At 39.6% G+C, this 19,629-nt stretch overlaps 1 protein-coding gene across 6 annotated transcripts in view; it reads left to right on the plus strand.

Annotated features, from left to right (window-relative positions):
• usp9 (ubiquitin specific peptidase 9) overlaps window positions 1–19,629 on the plus strand; it is a 39,784-nt gene that overhangs the window by 1,935 nt on the left and 18,220 nt on the right. For 4 of the 6 annotated variants that reach the window (XM_086220171.1, XM_086220170.1, XM_086220173.1 and 1 more), the window contains exons 2-14: window positions 5,646–5,914; window positions 9,129–9,274; window positions 10,007–10,086; window positions 10,320–10,432; window positions 11,993–12,211; window positions 14,204–14,319; window positions 14,414–14,665; window positions 15,028–15,163; window positions 15,704–15,856; window positions 16,068–16,172; window positions 16,315–16,521; window positions 16,611–16,747; window positions 18,070–18,108. In XM_086220171.1, the coding sequence (XP_086076297.1) occupies window positions 5,813–5,914; window positions 9,129–9,274; window positions 10,007–10,086; window positions 10,320–10,432; window positions 11,993–12,211; window positions 14,204–14,319; window positions 14,414–14,665; window positions 15,028–15,163; window positions 15,704–15,856; window positions 16,068–16,172; window positions 16,315–16,521; window positions 16,611–16,747; window positions 18,070–18,108 (1,805 nt within the window). In that variant the 5' untranslated portion in view covers window positions 5,646–5,812. The remainder of the gene's footprint in view (window positions 1–5,645; window positions 5,915–9,128; window positions 9,275–10,006; window positions 10,087–10,319; window positions 10,433–11,992; window positions 12,212–14,203; window positions 14,320–14,413; window positions 14,666–15,027; window positions 15,164–15,703; window positions 15,857–16,067; window positions 16,173–16,314; window positions 16,522–16,610; window positions 16,748–18,069; window positions 18,109–19,629) is intronic. The other 2 variants (XM_086220174.1, XM_086220175.1) reach the window with 1 other exon arrangement.

Raw genomic sequence — 19,629 nt, forward strand, 5'->3', positions numbered from 1 at the left:
AGCTGAAACTTTAAGGGCTGGTGTTTGTGCAGATGTCACAAGTCATCTGCTTATTAGCAGATGTAAGTTGAATATCTGTAGCCTGAAAGAACTACACACTATACAATCAGTCATATATCGTGTTAACTAATACAAGAACTAACATCTTGTCCAGTCTCATGGTGGAATGCAATGGAACGCTTGTTGAATATCTTAATGGCCTAAGTCGGATCATTTAGGTAGTGCACCTGTGTTAACATGTACTAAAGAATCCAAAATACATTGAGGGTCATAACTTTTAGCAATCAACAAGGTTTATATGGTCATGAAAAGAACCTTTTTGAAAGTAACTTCATTTGGGGGAAAAAAGCAATTCCTGGACATGGAAAGGTTCTCGGAAAATAAAGCAAAATTTTGGTTAAGTAATTGTAATTTGCTTCAAAAATTTTGGTTAAGTAATTGTAATTTGCTTCAAAAATAAATGTAGATTAGAGTATATATTATTCAGTTCAGCTTAATGGTGAAATTCTATATTTTGGTAACTACTGACATTGTAATACAGGTTGCTAGCTTGTCATTTATAGTAATTAAAAAAACACCTTTAAATTTTGCAATAGATTTCTCGATTTTCCTTTGGGTTCAAATTTTTTGAAGAATATCTGGTATTGATCTCGTTCCCAAAGGTGTGGAAATGTTATGGAAAGGTTTTGGTAAAAATGTTAAAAGAAATTCTGAACCACTCGCCCCTTTCTGAGATTACAGATTAGCAGCGGTTATGGTTCTCTATTCTGCTTATATCCTCAAGTCAGGGGTTGTTCAGTTTGTATCTCCAGTTTGGTTATATTTTGTATCAGAATAGCAGTGGACCCTGGAGCTTGCTTTTACAGAGGGTCAGTCCTTACAATATATTGTCAATATTAACTTTTGTGACATGTTAAACTTTTACATGATGTCGATCTTTTTTCATACATGATAAAGAAGCATGGTGGTGGCCACAGATTAGGTATTCGACCTACAGATGGGTTTACTCTTCTTTTAATTTAGTATTTGGAGATGAACATATTCAGTTCTCTTGACGTCAGTTTTCTGTGCAAATTTGTGATGACCAGCACTGAAATTGATTTTCAGGTTGTTTTGATTGTTGCATATTTCTCGGAAATGGGAATTAATAAATGATAAGGGAAGTTCATGGTTCCCTCTTATGTTTTAATTGGATTTCATTCATTTTGTGGTCATGTTTTAGAAGAATTTTGTTTGAATGCTTTGTAATCCTCATTTTGAATGAATTCTAATAACATACATTTAATGGGATCTATATTATTTTGTAGTCTTGTTGGCATGAACAAAAGTCTGATTTTTCTAGTTGTGTGTGGTTCCTACTATCAACATCACAATTTTCTTACCAGTTTGATTTCTCAGATCTGGGAGTATATCTGGGCTCTGTCAAACTCTTCTTTTAACCCACCTTTCATGGGATCATGGGAAATATTCTTTTGTGCCTCCACTCAGCTACAGCATAGTCCACACCCCAAACTAAAATCCTACTGCTGTATACATAGATCTCACATTTCCTACATCCATTATAATTTATTCAAATCTTGAATTGAGGTACTCATTTTTGTGCATATATAACCATTAATTTAGTTCACTGACATTTTAATTCAATTTAAGGAACAAACATCTTATTTGGATGATCCGTCAGATCATATTATTATTATTATTATTATTATTATTATTCATTTAAGCTGAATGAGAGAGTGAGAGACCAGTGGATAAGGGAGAGAGCAGTGCAGCATGTTTGCCATGCCTATTGATCGAAAGCTAAAAGAAGAGAAGAGAGAAGTAATGGACACTGTGTCTGTTGGATGGCATGTTTAGGCAAACCAAATCCTGCAGTGCAAAATATGTAAAATGTCTATAAATTTTTGAAAATATCAGCCAGTGTGGGATTATGTATGTTTCCACTGACACAAAATTGAGCACAGGTTTCGACTTAAACAGAGGTCCTCATTTGAGTCAGTGGTCCTTCACCACTTTACCCAAATCATTTATTTGTATTCATACTGCTGAAAGAATCTGTACATCCCCAAATGTGCTCTCAGTCAGAGGACCCAGAGGCCCTGTTCAGACCTGGTATGGAGAACCATCCTGATCTGATCACAAGTGGATACTCTGCTGGGTGTGCTCACACTTGACTTTCAAGTGTGTCTCTGTGTGTCTCCTGTGTACACTTGGGATCAGATCTCACTTCCTTGCTCTGTATGCAAGTAAACACTTACATTTATTCCATTTGCATCATTTTTAATCTGCTTACTTTCCCCGCAACAATAGCATACGTGGCTCAGATCATTCAGAGATGAAATGCATTTAATTTTTGTTGTGGATTGTGTCGATCAAAACATCAACTCATCTCTATTATTAATATTTTGTATTCTTAGGGAATTGCTGTCTCATTATCGATGATCTGTTCATTTGTTAGAAAAGAGAACTCAGTTGATGGTGGAGATAAGTTGACATTGAACAAGAGAGCAAGCACACAACCAGTAATACTTACCCTGTGTTTATTGAAAGCAGAAGAGAGAAATCAAAACAATACAGACTATCTGTTCCTCTGTGTGTTCTTAACAAATTATAAACCACAGACGTTGTGATAATACACCACAGTTGGCACACCTGTCATTGTGTGTTTCCGCTCAAAACAAAGGCCCATCAGCTGATGAAGTGGTCCTTTTAATGTGGCCCAGGATGCTTTGCATTTGCATTACTAAAAGAATGTGGCCAGGTCTCCTCCGGGTGTGATTACAGTAATAGGATCTCAGTACGCATTGTGTTCACACCTGCAGTTTAGGCTGCCCACTCTTCACTGGATTACTCAGGCTGGATCTCGCTACCAGATCTGAACAGGGTCTGAATGTGTTCATACCTGCTCTTAGGGCTGTCTACAGGTGATCGGATCAGCCAGGAAGTGTCTTAATGCCAGGTCTAAACAGGGCCAAAGTTGCATGAATTCAGTACATACATGTGCATGCAAAACTGAAAGACAATTTCTGAAACATATCCTCATGAATACATATACTGTTAGATCCCCTTGGGTTCAAAAAAATCACTCTTGAATTAATAGTCAATTTTATTTTGTAATTCTGTGTTGTGCGATCAGAGAATTTTTTTTTCATCAAAGTGTTTCTAATCATGTGTTGGATAAATAAACTAAACATAGTAATTCAATTAAGAAGGTTTTTAAATTGCATTCATACATTGAAGAATGAATTTGACATGGTTCTTTACAGGGCTCTCAACTGCTTCCACTTTGTGTGAAGGTGCAAATGAAATTTTCTCATTGTGACAGTAGTTAGAGTGAATGATGATCCTCAGTTTCAGTGTCGGCCCCAGGAATGCTCAGACCTGGTATTAAGATCCGCCCTGAACAACCTGATCACAAGGTGACCGCTCTCATTACAGGTGTTAACACACTCAGGGCGCATTGTGATCCAATCACTGACCACATTCAGAGCTGTGTGCCACGTTTTCACATTTATTTTAATAGGGTGTATGCAAAACTGCCTTGGGCCACATTGAATGACTGATGTCTTTTGTTCAAGCGGAAATACACACTGATAAGCATGCAAACAACAGCACATTATCACAGTGTCCAGTCATGTGTAAAGCCCATAAAGAGATACTTTGAGTGCATTAAACATTTTTGGTGAGTTGGTTTGTCAGGAACATGTTAAGGAATAGACTCATTCTGTGTTGTGGCAATGTTTGTCTCTTCTGCTTATCATTTCTGTCTGATAAACAGGAAAAGCATCAATAGCTGCGCTGCTCGCCCTATTGTTGAAAGTCAATGTAGCTCACCCATCAGCTGTTCTCTCTCTGTTTCTTTCTCATTTCATTCTCTCTCGCTCTCTCTCGCTCGCGCACTCGCTCTCTCTCTCTCGCTCTCTTAAATGATAAACCAGACAGATCACTCAAAATTCCTTTGGTGATCAGTGATTTGATAATGTTGCAAACTGAAGTAACATTGTGAATTATTGACACACAGTTTGGAAGTGACAAGTGGTAACATAACATGTGGAGATGTATTTTAAAGCCAGGTGTGAGCAGACACACTGAGAGCTGTCTACTTGTGATTGGACGGTTCAGGAGGGGTCTTAATACCTAGTCCAAACAGGGCCTGACTGATGGCATCCCATTTTTGAAACATGCATCCATGAGTGTTGAGCAACAGCTATAGAGACAGTGGGTCCTGTAATGGAGGAGAGTACAGAACAATTCTTGAGCATTCTGTACTTTAAATAACATGTGTAACCACATCTGTGTTATTTTAAAATGGGTGGTATGGCTCAAATGGCTGCATAATAATTGTAGGGTTTGGAGTTAGTTATCCTAACAACATACTCCACTCCATCCTCTGAGTTTAAGATGTTGAGCAAAATTCAGTGTACTGGTCAGCGCACATCATCTGCGGTGCACTGGTTAAGTTCTTCACAGCAATGATAAGGTCAGTGTTTCCTCTTATTTGTCATCTTCTCAAAAGCTTTCATGGCTACTGGTACTGATGCAGGTTTAGAATGAAGCTGAACACGTCCTAATACAATACCCATCAAAAATATCCCTCTGTGCCTAGTCTGTATGATGGTGTTGGATCTCCTCTCCATCCACCCTCTTCCTTTGTGTAGTCAAGAAAAGCACAGTCTGCATTAAGGAATTAATCATCCCAAATTAATTAGTAATAAGGTAGAAGTGATAGGGTTTCTGTCGAAAACCCAAGATGAAGGCAGAAAACATGGTGGAATATTCAGAGTCCCGATCACCTACAAATGAGGCGCAGGCAGAGTAGAAGCGTTGAGCGTCCATCTGTTGTGGTTTTAGTGATAGAATATGACCATGCCGAGGAAGCTGCCAACTCTGCCTTCAATGCATGGAGCTCCAGGTGTTGTGACTCGGGGGGGGTCTTCTGGATGTTGTTTGGGAGATTAGTGAAGCTGTATGTCACGGGTCTTCCCTACATTTTACACCTATATGCTATTTAAAGAAAACAAATTTTGAGTAGAACAATCAAATTAGATAAAGGCAGTAAAAGTTGTGTGTAGATTAAGGAAGCAAATGAGTCAAAGTAACAATGGCAGTTTGTTGATGCCAAAATTGAAAAGTGTGTGTGCGCGCTATATTGAGAGAGATGAGACCACCAAGTGCTGAAACATTCATCTGGGATTAAGAACCGGTTTCTTCATGATTTGGGCTGTCTCAACTCATGCAGCCATATCTAACACATGAAATCCAGTGCATACGGAGCCATACGGTGTTTGAAATGCTCATAATATAATTTGACCTTTTTGAAGCTTCTCTGGTAATTTAGAAAAGTGTGGAAATGCAGGACAGGAGATATATTTAGAATTGCATGTCAGACGATCCATTTACTGACTTTTCCAGGTGTAATTAAGATGTAATGTGCTAGGAACTAACCTTGTGAATGGTATTCAGAATCTACTGAAATTCAATTAAATGATTTCTCTCAGCAGGCGTAGGTATAACCCTTGCGTGCTAAAGTGGTTAATTACCAAACACATTTTAATTTATTTACGTGGTCAAATCCTGTATTTTAAGATTGCCCTGTGTATTACAGCTAACCTTATTCTGATCTGTTCCCCTCTATCCTGCTACAGGTTATGCAATGGTCTCAGCGGCACATCCAGACCTCCAGGTGCTTGTGTCCCTCTCTCGCGTGTCCGGGCTCTCTTCCCTCTGCTCTACAGCTGAGGTGGCTGTGATTTCCCTCCTGGCCAGCGCTCCCTAAGAGGCCAAGATTGCCAAGATCTGCCCTGTGGCGAGCATGACGGCCACCACGCGTGGCTCTCCGGTGGGGGGCAATGACAGTCAGGGCCAAGGCCAGGCACCTGATGCTCAGAGCCAACCCCCATTGCCACAGAACCAGGTCAGAATCATCTTAACAGCTCGTATTCATCATTAGACCTCTTGGTTGTATCTTTCAATACCCTTGCTATATTTTTTGCTTCTGTACTTGATGCTTGCAGTATTTTCTTTCCTTTGGCTACAATTTTCATGCAAATTCCACCTCTGGTATTTGTTTGAAATACCTGTGCACTGGCTTTCTTTGCCACTACATCCTGGATTTGTTTTCCAACAGTAGGCACCTGTGATTTAATTAACCCATGGAGGGAGAAAGAATAAAAATGTGTTGTTGTTTTTTTTTAGTTTTTTTTTTTTTCATGGTCCAGGCACTGCAGCACAGTTTTTGAGTTGTTTTTTTTAAACAGATATTGCTCGTACTGAACCACGCACAGATGCCCAAGGGGCTGAAAAGAGAGGGAGGAGGGAACGGAAAAGAGGGGAAAAGGGAAAAGAGTGAAGGCGAGGCATCAATGAACAGAGCCTCCTGAGTGATGGATAAAGGACGTGTGTGTGTGTGTGTGTGTGTGTGTGTGTGTGTGTGTCTTTGTGCATGTGCATGTGCATGTGCAGGCCTGTGTTGATGAGCTGTGATGAGACTTGAGAGGCAAGCTGCCTATGTAGGTCAGCCAAGCAGAAGGAGCCTTCACCACACACCCCCACATTTCATATTTTTCAGTTGTGCATCTCTCAGTTCTATGTGTAGTGTCATTCTTACATACACAGCTGCTCACACCATTGACTCCTCTTCACACATGCACATATGGTTTGGTGTCATTTGAATTCTATTGATTCCAATTCTGCTGTTTGATTCCGCTCCTTATCAATCCACTGTCTGAATTCCAAATTGGTGGAAAAGTAAAGAAGTCTATGCTAGGCCTGGTATGTGTGAGCTGTCAAGGCACATCACTGTTTGATTCCAAGGACCATGATGTAATTTCCGATTAGTAAATATATTTTTTCCTGTTATCTCCTACTGGAGGTCTTCACGGGTTCCCCTGACCCCAGTACAGGTCCCGGGTCCATGATTAAAAGGATCAGTTTGAACAGGGTCTGGTCCAGTTGTAATGTAGTCGGTCCTGGGTCTGCTTAACATTATGTGTAATAGCCAAGAAGACGGAAAAAGAATCGGCGTTGATCAAACCCAGCGCTGATCATGATGGAAGTGCTGTGCTGTGCTGCTGTGTATGTGTTTTGTGCCATCGTGTGGGCATGTGTTCCGGGCACAGGGAGGATGAGAGAGCAATGCTAACATAAACAGTGTGGAATCATATTTATATTTCAAAAGGCCAAACAATCAAAGTTATGTTTTTGCTATGTTAGACAGCTGATTCTGAACGGGTTGCGTTTGTCATCTGTCGCTGTTACAAAATGTGGACATCATAGACAAAACACATCACAAGTCTATTAAACGTGCTGTTTCTATCGGCAAGCGAAGAAACACGTGAACAGGGAACCAGCATGGATTATATGTCTCTTAGCCACAGACACGGTGCTAGCATAACATTAGGTAAGAAACGAAGTTTTGATTTTTAACATCAAATAAACTAAACTTTGTAGCAGTTAGCAATGCCAACAGTCCAACTGTGTTGTGTGTCAAATCTGCTGTGACATGGGTGCAGGTCACATCTGGCACATCATAAAATAACTGGGTCCTCTATGCATCCAGTTCCATTTTGGACCTGTGAAGACCTCTGCCACCTACCAGTTTTAAAACAAAAGTGTGTATATGGTAATGTAATAACTGCCAATAGTGTAGCAATAACTCCCAATAACTTGTTTGGCAGATTTAATTATGCAAAGGCCAGTATGTGATGATAAAACCAAGTCTGCATGTCACCACAAATCATGCTCATCTCACTTAAGCATCATGTAAATGTTATTTTATTACTTCTGCTTTACTTGCCACACTTCCAAGTCTGTCAATGTGTCTGTTGAAGAGACACTTTGCCAAGTTGGACATGCTTAATAACTGGCTGGCTTTGTGCCTCTGCTTTGTTGTCAGCACATTGTTTCTGATATTTCTCTCTCTATTAATGGGAAAATTTCAATTTAAAAGCACCACTACAGAGAGAAACCAACATATACTTGTAATGCAACCTCGTTAGCCTTCCTTCAAGAAGTTACAGATGAAAATATTAACTGTGAATGCCAAATACTATCAATATGATGATGACTTGGGGGGCTTTCTGTAGTGGCCCTTTGTAGAGACATCACCATCCACCCAGTGAGACACCCCCCCCCCCCCCCCGCTTCACATTTTCTTTTTTTCTGATTGCGAGAGTGGACTGTTACCAGTCCAGAAGTGTGTAGATGTTTGCCATGTGCATCACTGTTAGTCGCATCCATCTCAGGTCCATGAGCTTAATCATTTTCTGCTGATACTGGTCAAGTTGTTAATTCACAGCAGGTTTAATGATGCAAAGGGCAATGGGACAATATCCTAGTTGGTCTCAACATCTGTTTGCAAGTTAAGACCAGCATCCTTTGAGCTACTTCACTGATCTGCGATGGCTGAGGTTTGCTATGAGTGTGATTGTTAAACATCCTGAATGGTTTCTTTATTGTGTTGACGATGACAGATTTGGTTGAACGGGACTGAGAATCAAGTTTGCTGTAATTTTTAATGCTTATACTGGAGATGGAGCAATCCCCCATAAGTTCCTTTTTGCACAATTTGTGTATTTATTATGGAAAGGTTATTTTTCGTTGACTACATGACAGTAGAAACAAAGTCAAACAGACAGCACAACAAATAATTGTTCTTTTGAGAAGTATTTGTCACTTCACTAGTAAGATGGGGTAAACCATGACAGTTTTTTTTCATGTAGATTTGTGTTTTTCTAGTGCAACTTTGTTTTCTGGTGCAAAATGATCACTGCAACCTAACTGAGCATGTAGATAGACCAATTTTGGTCAGGGTTCTTCTTTCTTTTACTGTGTACTTTTTCTTTCTTTTAAAATTCATACATTATAAGCCCATTGTGAAAACATCACCTCTGCCCCATTAGAGTGTTCCAGGTTTTCAACAAAATCATATTTTAGTGGTGTTTATCATTTCAGCCACTTAAATATGTGTCTATATATACTGCATACATGATTTTATGTCTTTTTAGATGTGAGTGTAAATATCTGAAGCTTTAGTCAGGCAGTTGTTTGACATTACAGTGAATAACACTTTGTGCTCGCTTGTACTTTACTTCCTATTTTGATAACAATTTAGTTTTTTTTCTCCCCAGACATCATCTCCCAACTCATCTAATGAGAACTCTCCAGTGAGCCCACCAGATGAGCATGGCCAGGGAGATGGGCCCCATCAGGTGGAAGAGGAAGAGCCCGCCTTCCCCCACACTGACCTAGCCAAGCTAGATGACATGATCAACAGGTACATTTACAACATTTACTCGCTGACTCACACAGACACTGCACCCTGGGTAGTAGGGCGAAATCTCCATGATGTTTCCACTGTACAGTCGTTGCCTCTGAAAATTGGCGATATAAATTCATTAGTTACTTATTTGAAATGAATCACATGCATTCATTTTAGCGGTGCCAAGGTTTTAAAAATATTGAAATTCAAACAGATATTGATGAATGTGAATAAAAATCAGAGGTCTTTTTTTTTTTTTTTTTTAAGTCCACACATACGGAACACTTTTCACCTTTCACAGTCGTCCTTGTTTTCCTGTGTTACTTTCACAAAGTGCAATTGTACAAATATTTGTGGATTTCTGTCAGCATATTTCCTCCAAAAATCTGCAAAATAGAATTTGAATTCATGCGATCGCCATTTTGGTGCTTCTCCCTCTGACAGAGCCTGGCAGGCTAGTTCATGCCCTCGTTCATTTAGTCCAGACGGAAGGGTTTGCATATTGGAGGTTGAGTGTCACAATCAGGGGGCTCATCCACACCACCGTCATTGATTTAGTGATTCAGTTGGTTTTGCCCTCATATTGAAGTATTACACCGCATCAAATGTAACTCTGAATAAATGAGTGCATGTCCAAGTTTTGAATGGATTTATGATCATTATATTTTTTTACTATATTTTTGACTCTGTCTTTTTTAGAAATACGATTTGTTTTTATTTTAACTTGTGTGGCTTTCCTCCTCCCAGGCCTCGTTGGGTCGTTCCAGTTTTGCCAAAAGGAGAGTTAGAAGTCCTCTTGGAAGCTGCTATAGACCTGAGTAAAAAAGGTAGGCATGCACTAAATATTCATGAAAATGACAGATACAGATTATTCATAACAAGTAAAACAATACATTTCCCATCACTCGTAAGATTTAAGAGGTGCAGCACATGTCTCCTGGAATGAGAACAAAGAGCCATTTGTAGTCACCTGCCCTGACCCCTCATCTCTTTAGTGTCAATTGACACCCTCCAGTTGATACTAAGAACGTGGTCTTACAAGTCACGTCTTTCCTTGCAGGACTGGATGTGAAGTGCGAGGCGTGTCAGAGGTTTTTCCGAGATGGTTTGACTATCTCCTTCACAAAGATCCTGACAGATGAGGCAGTCAGTGGCTGGAAATTTGAGATTCATGTGAGTGTTTTTATATTTTTAGTACTGTTTTGTTTGCATGTAGAACACAATAGGTTTTATATCATATACATCTTAGGAAAACTGTTTAGTTTGTCCTTTCACCTTTTGTGGTTTTTAACCCTGCTTCTTGTTCCCATAGATCACAGAAACTGTGACACAATTAGTTGAGCTAAATAGTTTAAATTTGGAACTCCATATAGTCATTCTAACTATTTATTCTTTGACCTTTATATTTCACTTCATCATCATTGGTTGTGTTTAAAGCCAGATCTTGGCTGCGTTTTCTGTTCTTATTGTGTCGGAGAGATGTAAAAGTCAATGAGAGTTACAGTGAGTTTGCTCTTTGGAACTTTTTCACAATGATTAAATTGAGAAGACGAGGATTCAAAGGCACACAGAGTCTTTGTTTCTCTTATTAAAATCATTTGAGCTAATATTGACTATGATTATAAATTGAAGTCTGAACTTGCTCTAGTTTAATCTGGCGTGAGAGGATATTACCTGGAATACCATTTCCAGTTAATTTGTCTCCATCCCTTGGTGTGAGCTAATTGATAATAACGAATGATCGTCTCCCACCGTGGACTGGGTACATGCTCACTTCAGCCCCAGTGTGCACAAGATATAAAGCAAAGTCAAATCCAAACTCCATTCAGAGTTGTGTACTTGATACCTTGTAGATAGACGTGACAAAGCATCATGGTGTAGTTACTTTGACATGATCCATTTATTGCAATTAGATCACAGCAGCTTCTAAGTTGGAAGCGGCAGTCATTCTGACGCCCCTCCTGAAGACTGCTGGGAAGCTCACCAGGCTTTCTTTGCCTCCCATCAACTCTGATGATGGAAAGAAATTGTGTATCTTCAGGGTACATTTACACCTAATGCACTTTGAGAGTGAAAGATATACAAACTGACTCAAAGATCGACCAGTTAATGGTGTTTCACAGGCTGTGGTTTGTGACGGCCTTAACATGGTTTTTACAAAGCATTTTTTGGTCAAGTCCTGTTTTGACATGATATCAGTACTTTGTCACTTCCTCCTCTTGTGTTCCACAGCCTCCAGGTTTTTATATAATTGTTCCCTGAACGCAGATACTTTTACTTGAATTGTTTGAATTGACAAGATTATGTACCGTGCAGGTGCACCATTCTGTGAAATTGGTCTGAGGTTTCCAATGCCATTTAGATGATGTCAAACTGCATTTACAAGCCTTGCGCCAAGCGTTTTCCTTTAAGCGATACTTTATCCAAAAAGTACCTTTCAGTTACTCACAAATAGGTGTCTGGAGCTAACAAAGCTCCTTCTCCTTTTCCTGCATCACTTCTTTGTGACTCTTCTAGTAGCTTCAAGCTAAATATATGTGGCTGGCTATTTCTGACTTCCACATTCAAAAAGAAGTATTGCAGAGAACAAAAAAAGGTCTTTGTAAGTTCAAGACACATACTTGAAAGTATGGTTTAAGTCTTTGTCATCCTTGATTGGTTTTTTTTCTTCCTATCTCCTAGTCCTACATTTAATTAACTGTGGTTTTCCTTTTCTCACCCACCATTTGTCAGAGGTGTATCATCAATAACACACACCGGTTGGTGGAGCTGTGTGTGGCCAAGCTCTCTCAGGACTGGTTCCCTCTACTGGAGCTGCTGGCCATGGCCACCAATCCTCACTGCAAGTTCCATATCTACAATGGCACACGGCCCTCCGAGACCGTCCCTGCTGGAGCACAGTTGGCTGATGATGAACTCTACGCCAGGCCGCCAGACCCACGCTCACCAAAGGTACATCACCATGGCAACCTCTCCTAAAAAACTAAGCTCATACCTTGTACCCTTTCAATTGATTTGAGCCTTAAAACTTGTAACTTACAGTATGTCTTAGTCTTTTTCTGAAAACTGACCTAATTTCCTTTTGTAGTCCATTGTGTGATCAGATGACTGTCTTTAAAAAAACAAAAAAAAACACTGTAAATGCTTCTAAAGGGGTAAAGAACTGGTGTGGCATTGGTATTACGTAAAACGGAGCTTTATAAAGAATATTTCAAGGGTGAAATTGCAGTCATCATCTCTGCAAAGATCAACTCAGCACTACTTTGGAAACACCCCAGCATGCACGTTGACTGTATTGCTTGTAACCCTTACATTCAATAAAACTGTACAGGGTGTACTGTTTTGAGTGTAGTCCAGAATAAAGTTTAGAATGTAGAGAATGTCTTTGTGAAACTCAACTAAATGTGATCTTTGCAACAGTTTGTAGGAATAACTTAGCTCATTTTAAATGCTACTGCTCCACAAGGGCAAAGCAGAGTTCTTGAGTCCTTCTGAACAAGTAGTGAGTGAACATGGTAGATAAGTGACATAGCCATACAGGAAACACTAACCTTCATCTTTTTGGGGTTTTCCAAAACTGGAGGAAGTATAACAATTTATATGTTTAGATAATTCAGTTATGGTGGAGATAGTGTAACAAACTATGACGATAACATTAATTTTACAATAGGTATAAACAAATCTCAGTCATCCTGTTTTTGAAGGAAGAATTTGCCGCTCTGCGAATCAAGGGAGCTGCTCCTAGCTGAGGTACTCTCTAGTTCCTAAGAACTGAGGAGTTTGATTGATTGGTTCACATCCATAAACCTGAAAGAGCCTTGTTTTCACATTGCTATTTAAGCCAGTTCATAGAAAGTGTCTTTATTTTCCTCTCCAGGACGTGGCGTATTAATGTCCGCTTCTCCTGTTTGGAGAACCTCTTGATGGGTCCACAGGTGTACCTCACTCAGGTTTCGCAGAATCAGGGTCAATTCTTAACCTAAAGTTTATGGGGCAAAACAGTGTACTTCAATTACATAACAGAAATGGTTGTGTAATAAAAGATATGGATGCATAAGATGAGGCGCGTTTACCTACAGTCTCCTCAAAATATTTTCTTCAGTACATTAGACAAGGAGCAGCTTAATGCATAGCTGCTTCCGACTGTAGTTTTTGGGTCATTACCATGTTAGACTTGAGCTCTACAGGTCTGGCAAAAACCAACACCACAGTACATACTGGGTTACTTTTTATCCACACTGATGATTTACATTATGTTTAGACATGTTGAACATCAGAGGACAGTTGGCTCGTCTTGTTTTCCCTCCTAGATGGAATCCATAGAGCGGCTTTTAAGACTTACCCTGAGGGCCACTGTGAAATAACGAGAATCCAGTCTCTGCAGTTGACTGATAATGAAAAATACGGAACAGAAATCCAATAAGACACTTAGAGCTTGTGTCAGAAAGTGGATTGTGTAAAGGAGAAGGTGGATACACTAGAGAATATGAATTTATCAGTGAAAGAGTGATGAACCCAGCGTGGGCAGGGGTCAGTATGAGCAGTGCTGTAGCTCTGCTCGGCTGTCTGACTCTGTTGGCAGCTGGCCCAATTCTGCTCAAAGTTCCTCTGTGCAGCAATTACACTTAGATTCTACTACTGTTTGTTTTTTAAGGGTTGAAAACAGGTGTCCCTTAATATTATACTCAACAATGCTTGAAATTATTTTGTGGCTAAAAAGAAATCTCAACTTGACCCCCTAAAAGTATGTTGAACCTATTTTTAGATCAAAATGGAGTAAAAATTAAGCAGAAAAATATAATGCTGGGTTTTCACCAGGAAAGTTCCCAATTATAATGTGGGGGCAATTATCACCGTAATTGAAAAGTCTTAATGGAATTTGCTCAAGTCGCAGATAAGATGTTAGAGAGTTTAAATGTTGTTTTTCTGTTTTCCCATTTCCAGGGCTGGTTGGTGGACTTAATAAACAAATTTGGCACATTAAACGGGTTTCAAATGTTGCACGATCGCTTCATGAGTGGCCAAGCACTGAACGTCCAGATCATCGCTGCACTTATCAAGTAAGCTTGTTAATGAAGCTGCACAACATTCTGCACCATGGAAACGATTGTTCCTTCCCCTATTAATGTGTGAGCTGTGTTCTCTTTGTTCTAGGCCTTTTGGCCAGTGTTACGAGTTCCTCACATTGCACACAGTAAAGAAGTACTTCCTTCCAGTCATCGAAATGGTCCCCCAGTTTCTAGAGAATCTCACAGATGAGGAACTTAAGAAAGAGGCCAAGAATGAAGCCAAAAACGACGCACTGTCAATGATAATCAAGTCTCTGAAGAATCTGGCTTCTCGTGTACCAGGGCAGGAGGAGACTGTGAAGAATTTAGAGATTTTTAGGTTAAAAATGATTCTTAGGTGAGTATGAATAGATTCTGTCATACTTTTTGTGAAATTAAGGTTTTGGATCCAAATTTTCAAAAATATTTTAATCAAATATCAGGGTTTTTTTTATCCTCCAAAAAAATTTAATCACTTCAGTAACATTCTTGAAATTAGACCTAGTTCTTGCTAATTCAAGTCGGGTATGTGTACTTTATTATAATCATTCAGCAGACGAGTAACAATACAGCCTTCTAGTATTAAACTGTGCACATTGCATTCTTCGACCCAGTGAGAGTGGGAGAATAAAAAAGAAAAATCTTGTTTATTTCTGACTCTTGAATGGAGATATACGGCCCCTCTGAGGTAAACAAAACAAATTGTGCTTTTGTCTCCAGGTTATTGCAAATTTCTTCTTTTAACGGCAAAATGAATGCACTAAATGAAGTAAACAAGGTGATCTCCAGTGTGTCCTACTACACTCATCGGCATAACCCTGAAGAGGATGAATGGCTGACAGCAGAGCGCATGGCGGTAAGCTCAGTAGTCTCTTACTCTATTTGTGTGTTCTATATGCGAGTAGGGAAGGCACTTGATTAGAGGTTGTTGATACCAATGCCACATTGATCCTGTTTATTTGTATTATTCACCTATATATTTTTAGAATTTATTTAATTTAGGGTTGGGGTTTTTTGTATTCAAAGAAAAACTTGTTTACGTGGCTCCAATCTTAAAATGTCTCTTATTTCCCTTCAGTGTTATTGAAATGGTCTTTTTACATACATAACTAACTGTAGTTTTTCCATTTTTCTTCGTGAAATGGTGGCACACCTGTCACCACTTCTTTCTTACCTCTCCTTGTTATTGACCCTGGCATGAAAGCACGAGTTCAGCACCATTGTCAAGTGCAACAATCAGAGAAAACCAGTGATAAGAGGAATCAGTGAGCTCGGAGTTGTTGGGTTCCAATATATCGGAGAATTTGTAACTAGTTCATGATTCCAGACCCTATATGGAAGGGATCTCTCTGTTTAATGCTGTCTTCTCATTTTTTTTCTTGTCATCCCACTGCAGGAGTGGATCCAGCAGAACCACATCCTTTCCATTGTCCTAAGGGACAGTTTGCACCAGCCGCAGTATGTTGAGAAACTGGAAAAGATCCTTCGCTTCGTTATCAAAGAAAAAGCTCTTACAATGCAGGATCTGGACAACATCTGGGCTGCACAGGTGCCCCACAACTAAAACTATTACAGAATTACAGCGTTAATGCCTTAATATTTATGATTAAAACTGCTGCTGCTTAATGGTTTGCTTCACTGAAGTGGGCAGCAAATTTTATGGTCTTGAATGTTACAGTTGTGCACAAAAACATACACAGGCTTTAGTTACTGCTGATGGAATGAAAACTCATGTTTGGCTGTTGTCTCTACATCTGCAGGCTGGTAAGCACGAGGCCATTGTGAAGAATGTCCATGACCTCCTGGCCAAGCTGGCGTGGGATTTCTCCCCTGAGCAGCTTGATCACCTTTTTGACTGTTTTAAGGTGAGAAGTAATCTTAACAGTCAGATGGTCACAGTACCCAGTGTCCATTTTCATTTTGCACCTAACGGTATGGTTGCATCATCACAACATGCTGTTGAATATCCTCTGTCCTAACCGCTGGAATTGGTTGTGTCTTGTGCAGGCAAGCTGGACAAACGCCAGCAAGAAGCAGCGGGAAAAACTGCTGGAACTCATCCGGCGCCTGGCTGAGGATGACAAGGATGGTGTGATGGCCCACAAGGTCCTCAACCTGCTGTGGAACCTTGCACACAGCGATGATGTGCCTGTAGACATCATGGACCAAGCTCTTAGTGCTCACATCAAAATACTGGATTACAGTTGTTCACAAGTAGGTTTTTGTTGGCTTGTATATTAAAAGGGAAATGGCATGTTGAATGACCCGTGATACTGACAATGTTTGTTTCTCTTCTCACACAGGACAGAGACACTCAGAAGATCCAATGGATAGATCGCTTCATAGAGGAGCTACGAACCAATGACAAATGGGTGATCCCCGCCCTCAAGCAAATCAGAGAAATCTGTAGCCTCTTTGGAGAAGCTCCACAGAACCTCAGGTGAGGTCACGATAGAAAATGATTATAGACTAATAAATACTAATCTTGGCAAGTATTTAGTTTTAGCTCCTTTAATGATTAATGCCCATGACGCCAATGAGCAACGACAGGTTGGGTTGAAGAAATATCTGTTTTCGTTGCATTATTTTTGCTTTCCCCAAGACCATATTTAGTTTCAGATACAGCCATAGATGCATGAGTTTATTACTTTTCTGTCTGGAAGATAGGGCTGTCACTTTTTCAGAAATCAAGTTTGAATGAAATGCTGTCACTTTCACAAGGACTGTGAATGTAAAGAGTTTCGTGAAAACTGGCATCTTTAACAAAGTTGACAAACACACGGTGTAGAACACAAAATACTGCCATACACTCTCAGATGTTTTGGTGCTGTGATTGTCTGCTCAGTGTGGCTCTGGTCACTATCGTCCTCCATGTGCATTACAAAACAAGCTCAGTTTACTGATCGGACTTCATGCAACAGGTCCCACTGAAGCAAGTTTTGGAGCGCCCTCTTCCGGATAACAAGAAGCTACTTTAAAACTAGTCTCAGGAACTCATAAAAACAAGAATTCGGACAGCTTATTATAATTCGAAGGCAAACTTTTCACAGTTGAAACTTCAACTAAAAAGTGACAGCCCTACTGGGAGAATGATAGAGTAACAGGAAAGGCAGAGAGAAGTAGGATGCATCTGCCAGCCTCAGGCCGGCAGCTTTGAAATTTTCTGTGGCAATTTGTGCTCTGTTTGAAGTTTAGTCATTCTTTTATATTCCTTATCAAAAATCTGCAATTCAAGTGTATTCAATCCATTTCTCATCCCTAATTAAGTACTTGAAGCCCAACTAGTGAATTTTATACAACCTTTTGAGATGTCCCTGTCTGATCTGTTCTGTTAGCCAAATCAGTCCTCTTTGCCTCAGATAGGAATTTTGGCTGGTCACTGTAGGAAAATACTAATATTGTCTGTAACATCGACTATATTACACTTTTCCTATCTGAACTTTCAAAAATGTCTTTTGTCAAAAGGGCCTGTTTGCTATACAAGCAGATAACAAAACACTTGAGCTTATTTAAAAGTTGTCCCTTCATCCATTCATGCTGTTCAAGTTGTCAGCGAGCTGCCAGCAAGGATCTATAGCCTTTGCTAAAATAAGCATCAGTTGAATTACCAGGCTAAATTTGTGAAACAATTGTAAGATTGATTTTAAGGGCATTTTGTTAAGCTTCAATCAACTCATTTTGATTTTGAACTAGTGTTTTTTTTTTTTTTTTTTTACTAGTCCCTGTAGAAAACATGTAGTATACATGCCTGTTGTTTTTCAGAAAGAAAATGCCAATTAACATTCAAACGAACTTAGCGGGGTAAGTTGAGTGCTAATTCAAGGGTTCTACCTATTTCTGTGTTGCGTCAAGTCTAACTTTCTCTTTGACATGTTTACAACATGTATTATATAATGTAAATATCTGTTATGAATCTGCTCTTGGGTTTCATCTCAAATGACTGACTCATCAGCTTTCATGCTCCTGTTATGAAGTGCTGCATACATGTGGTTCAGTCACTCAGTACATACTGACTCTACACGCTAGCTAGCCCTCACATGTGTAGCATTTCAGGACTGCGGGCGAGCATTATTTGATTGCACCTTACTTACCCTCGGATTGTTGAGATTCAGTTGTTTGATTTATCACATTCTCAAAGTAATTTGTCATTAGTATTTGACAATTATGGAATATGTTATTATTTTTGTTTATTCTTGTACATGGGTAGTTATTCTTTTGACTAAGATGCACTGGGACCATACATGATGTGTCACTGGGATGTAGCTCTGTTGTTTTTTTTTTTAATTTACCTGCACCACTGGCTTGCTTTATTCTGCCGGGATGGGGTCTCCCAACTGTGTGTTCAAAGGACACTTAAAGCAGGATAGGGATTAAAAATAATAATAATAAGTTAATTTCGACCATTCTTAAATATTTTTAACTCCCGGATGGCATTGCTGTTGTGAGGTGATTTTATTCATTTATTTATTTATTGGTTGTTTTTTTAAGGCCCATCCCAAAAATAGCCGAACATCATGGGGTCTCGCATGACGTTTATGGCCTGCGTTGCTCCTCCAGTTGATGTTCATGAGTACTGATTGCTCCAATCGTGCTACACTTAGGTAATGCTTCACTGATGGACCCAGTGGATTTCAGGCCTTAAACAAACTGATTGTACCTCACTTAATGTTATAATCAAATCTGTGTAGTTTTGATTTTTAAATGTATTGATGTATCATACATGCTCGTACATATTCCGTCTTGTTTGACAAGCTTTTGATTTAAGTAATCACATGAAAATATTGACAATGAAAATCATCATCATTATTTATGTGAATTTCAAGACGAATAATTGTTCCCCCAACATCTTTTGGGGGGGACCCCAAGTGTACCTTAATTTTTAATTTATAACATTCTCAGTGCTATCCATTGTGTATATACACACACTCACACACAACTGTGTCCGTCTCTCAGTCTACAGACGGACACACAACTAAATGAGAGGTCGTTTGAGATGGAGCCCTTTTCCTCCTGATGCCAGTTTCTTTCAGCTCAGATGATTCAGTGCAAAATATCAAGGGTATTTCATGCCTTGAACCCACTCGCTCAGATGCATACTCATATCATTCTAACCCAATATTGTATTGTTATTTTGCATGCAGTCGGCACAGATGAAACATAGAGAGCTGGGCACCATCTGCCTAACACAGGTGTATAAACAGGAGTCGTAACGTATCTGCAGCAATGTCTCTTTCTCTGACGATTGTAAAGTAGTTTGACCATGCTGCAGGTTTCAATGTGCCTCGTTCCATATGTTGTCAAAATCTTGAGTTCGACTTGAGT

This window comes from Aulostomus chinensis, chromosome 12, assembly GCF_037954235.1.
Source record: "Aulostomus chinensis isolate RoL2024-O1b breed Wild chromosome 12, RoL_Achi_v1.0, whole genome shotgun sequence".
Taxonomy (NCBI): domain Eukaryota; kingdom Metazoa; phylum Chordata; class Actinopteri; order Syngnathiformes; family Aulostomidae; genus Aulostomus; species Aulostomus chinensis.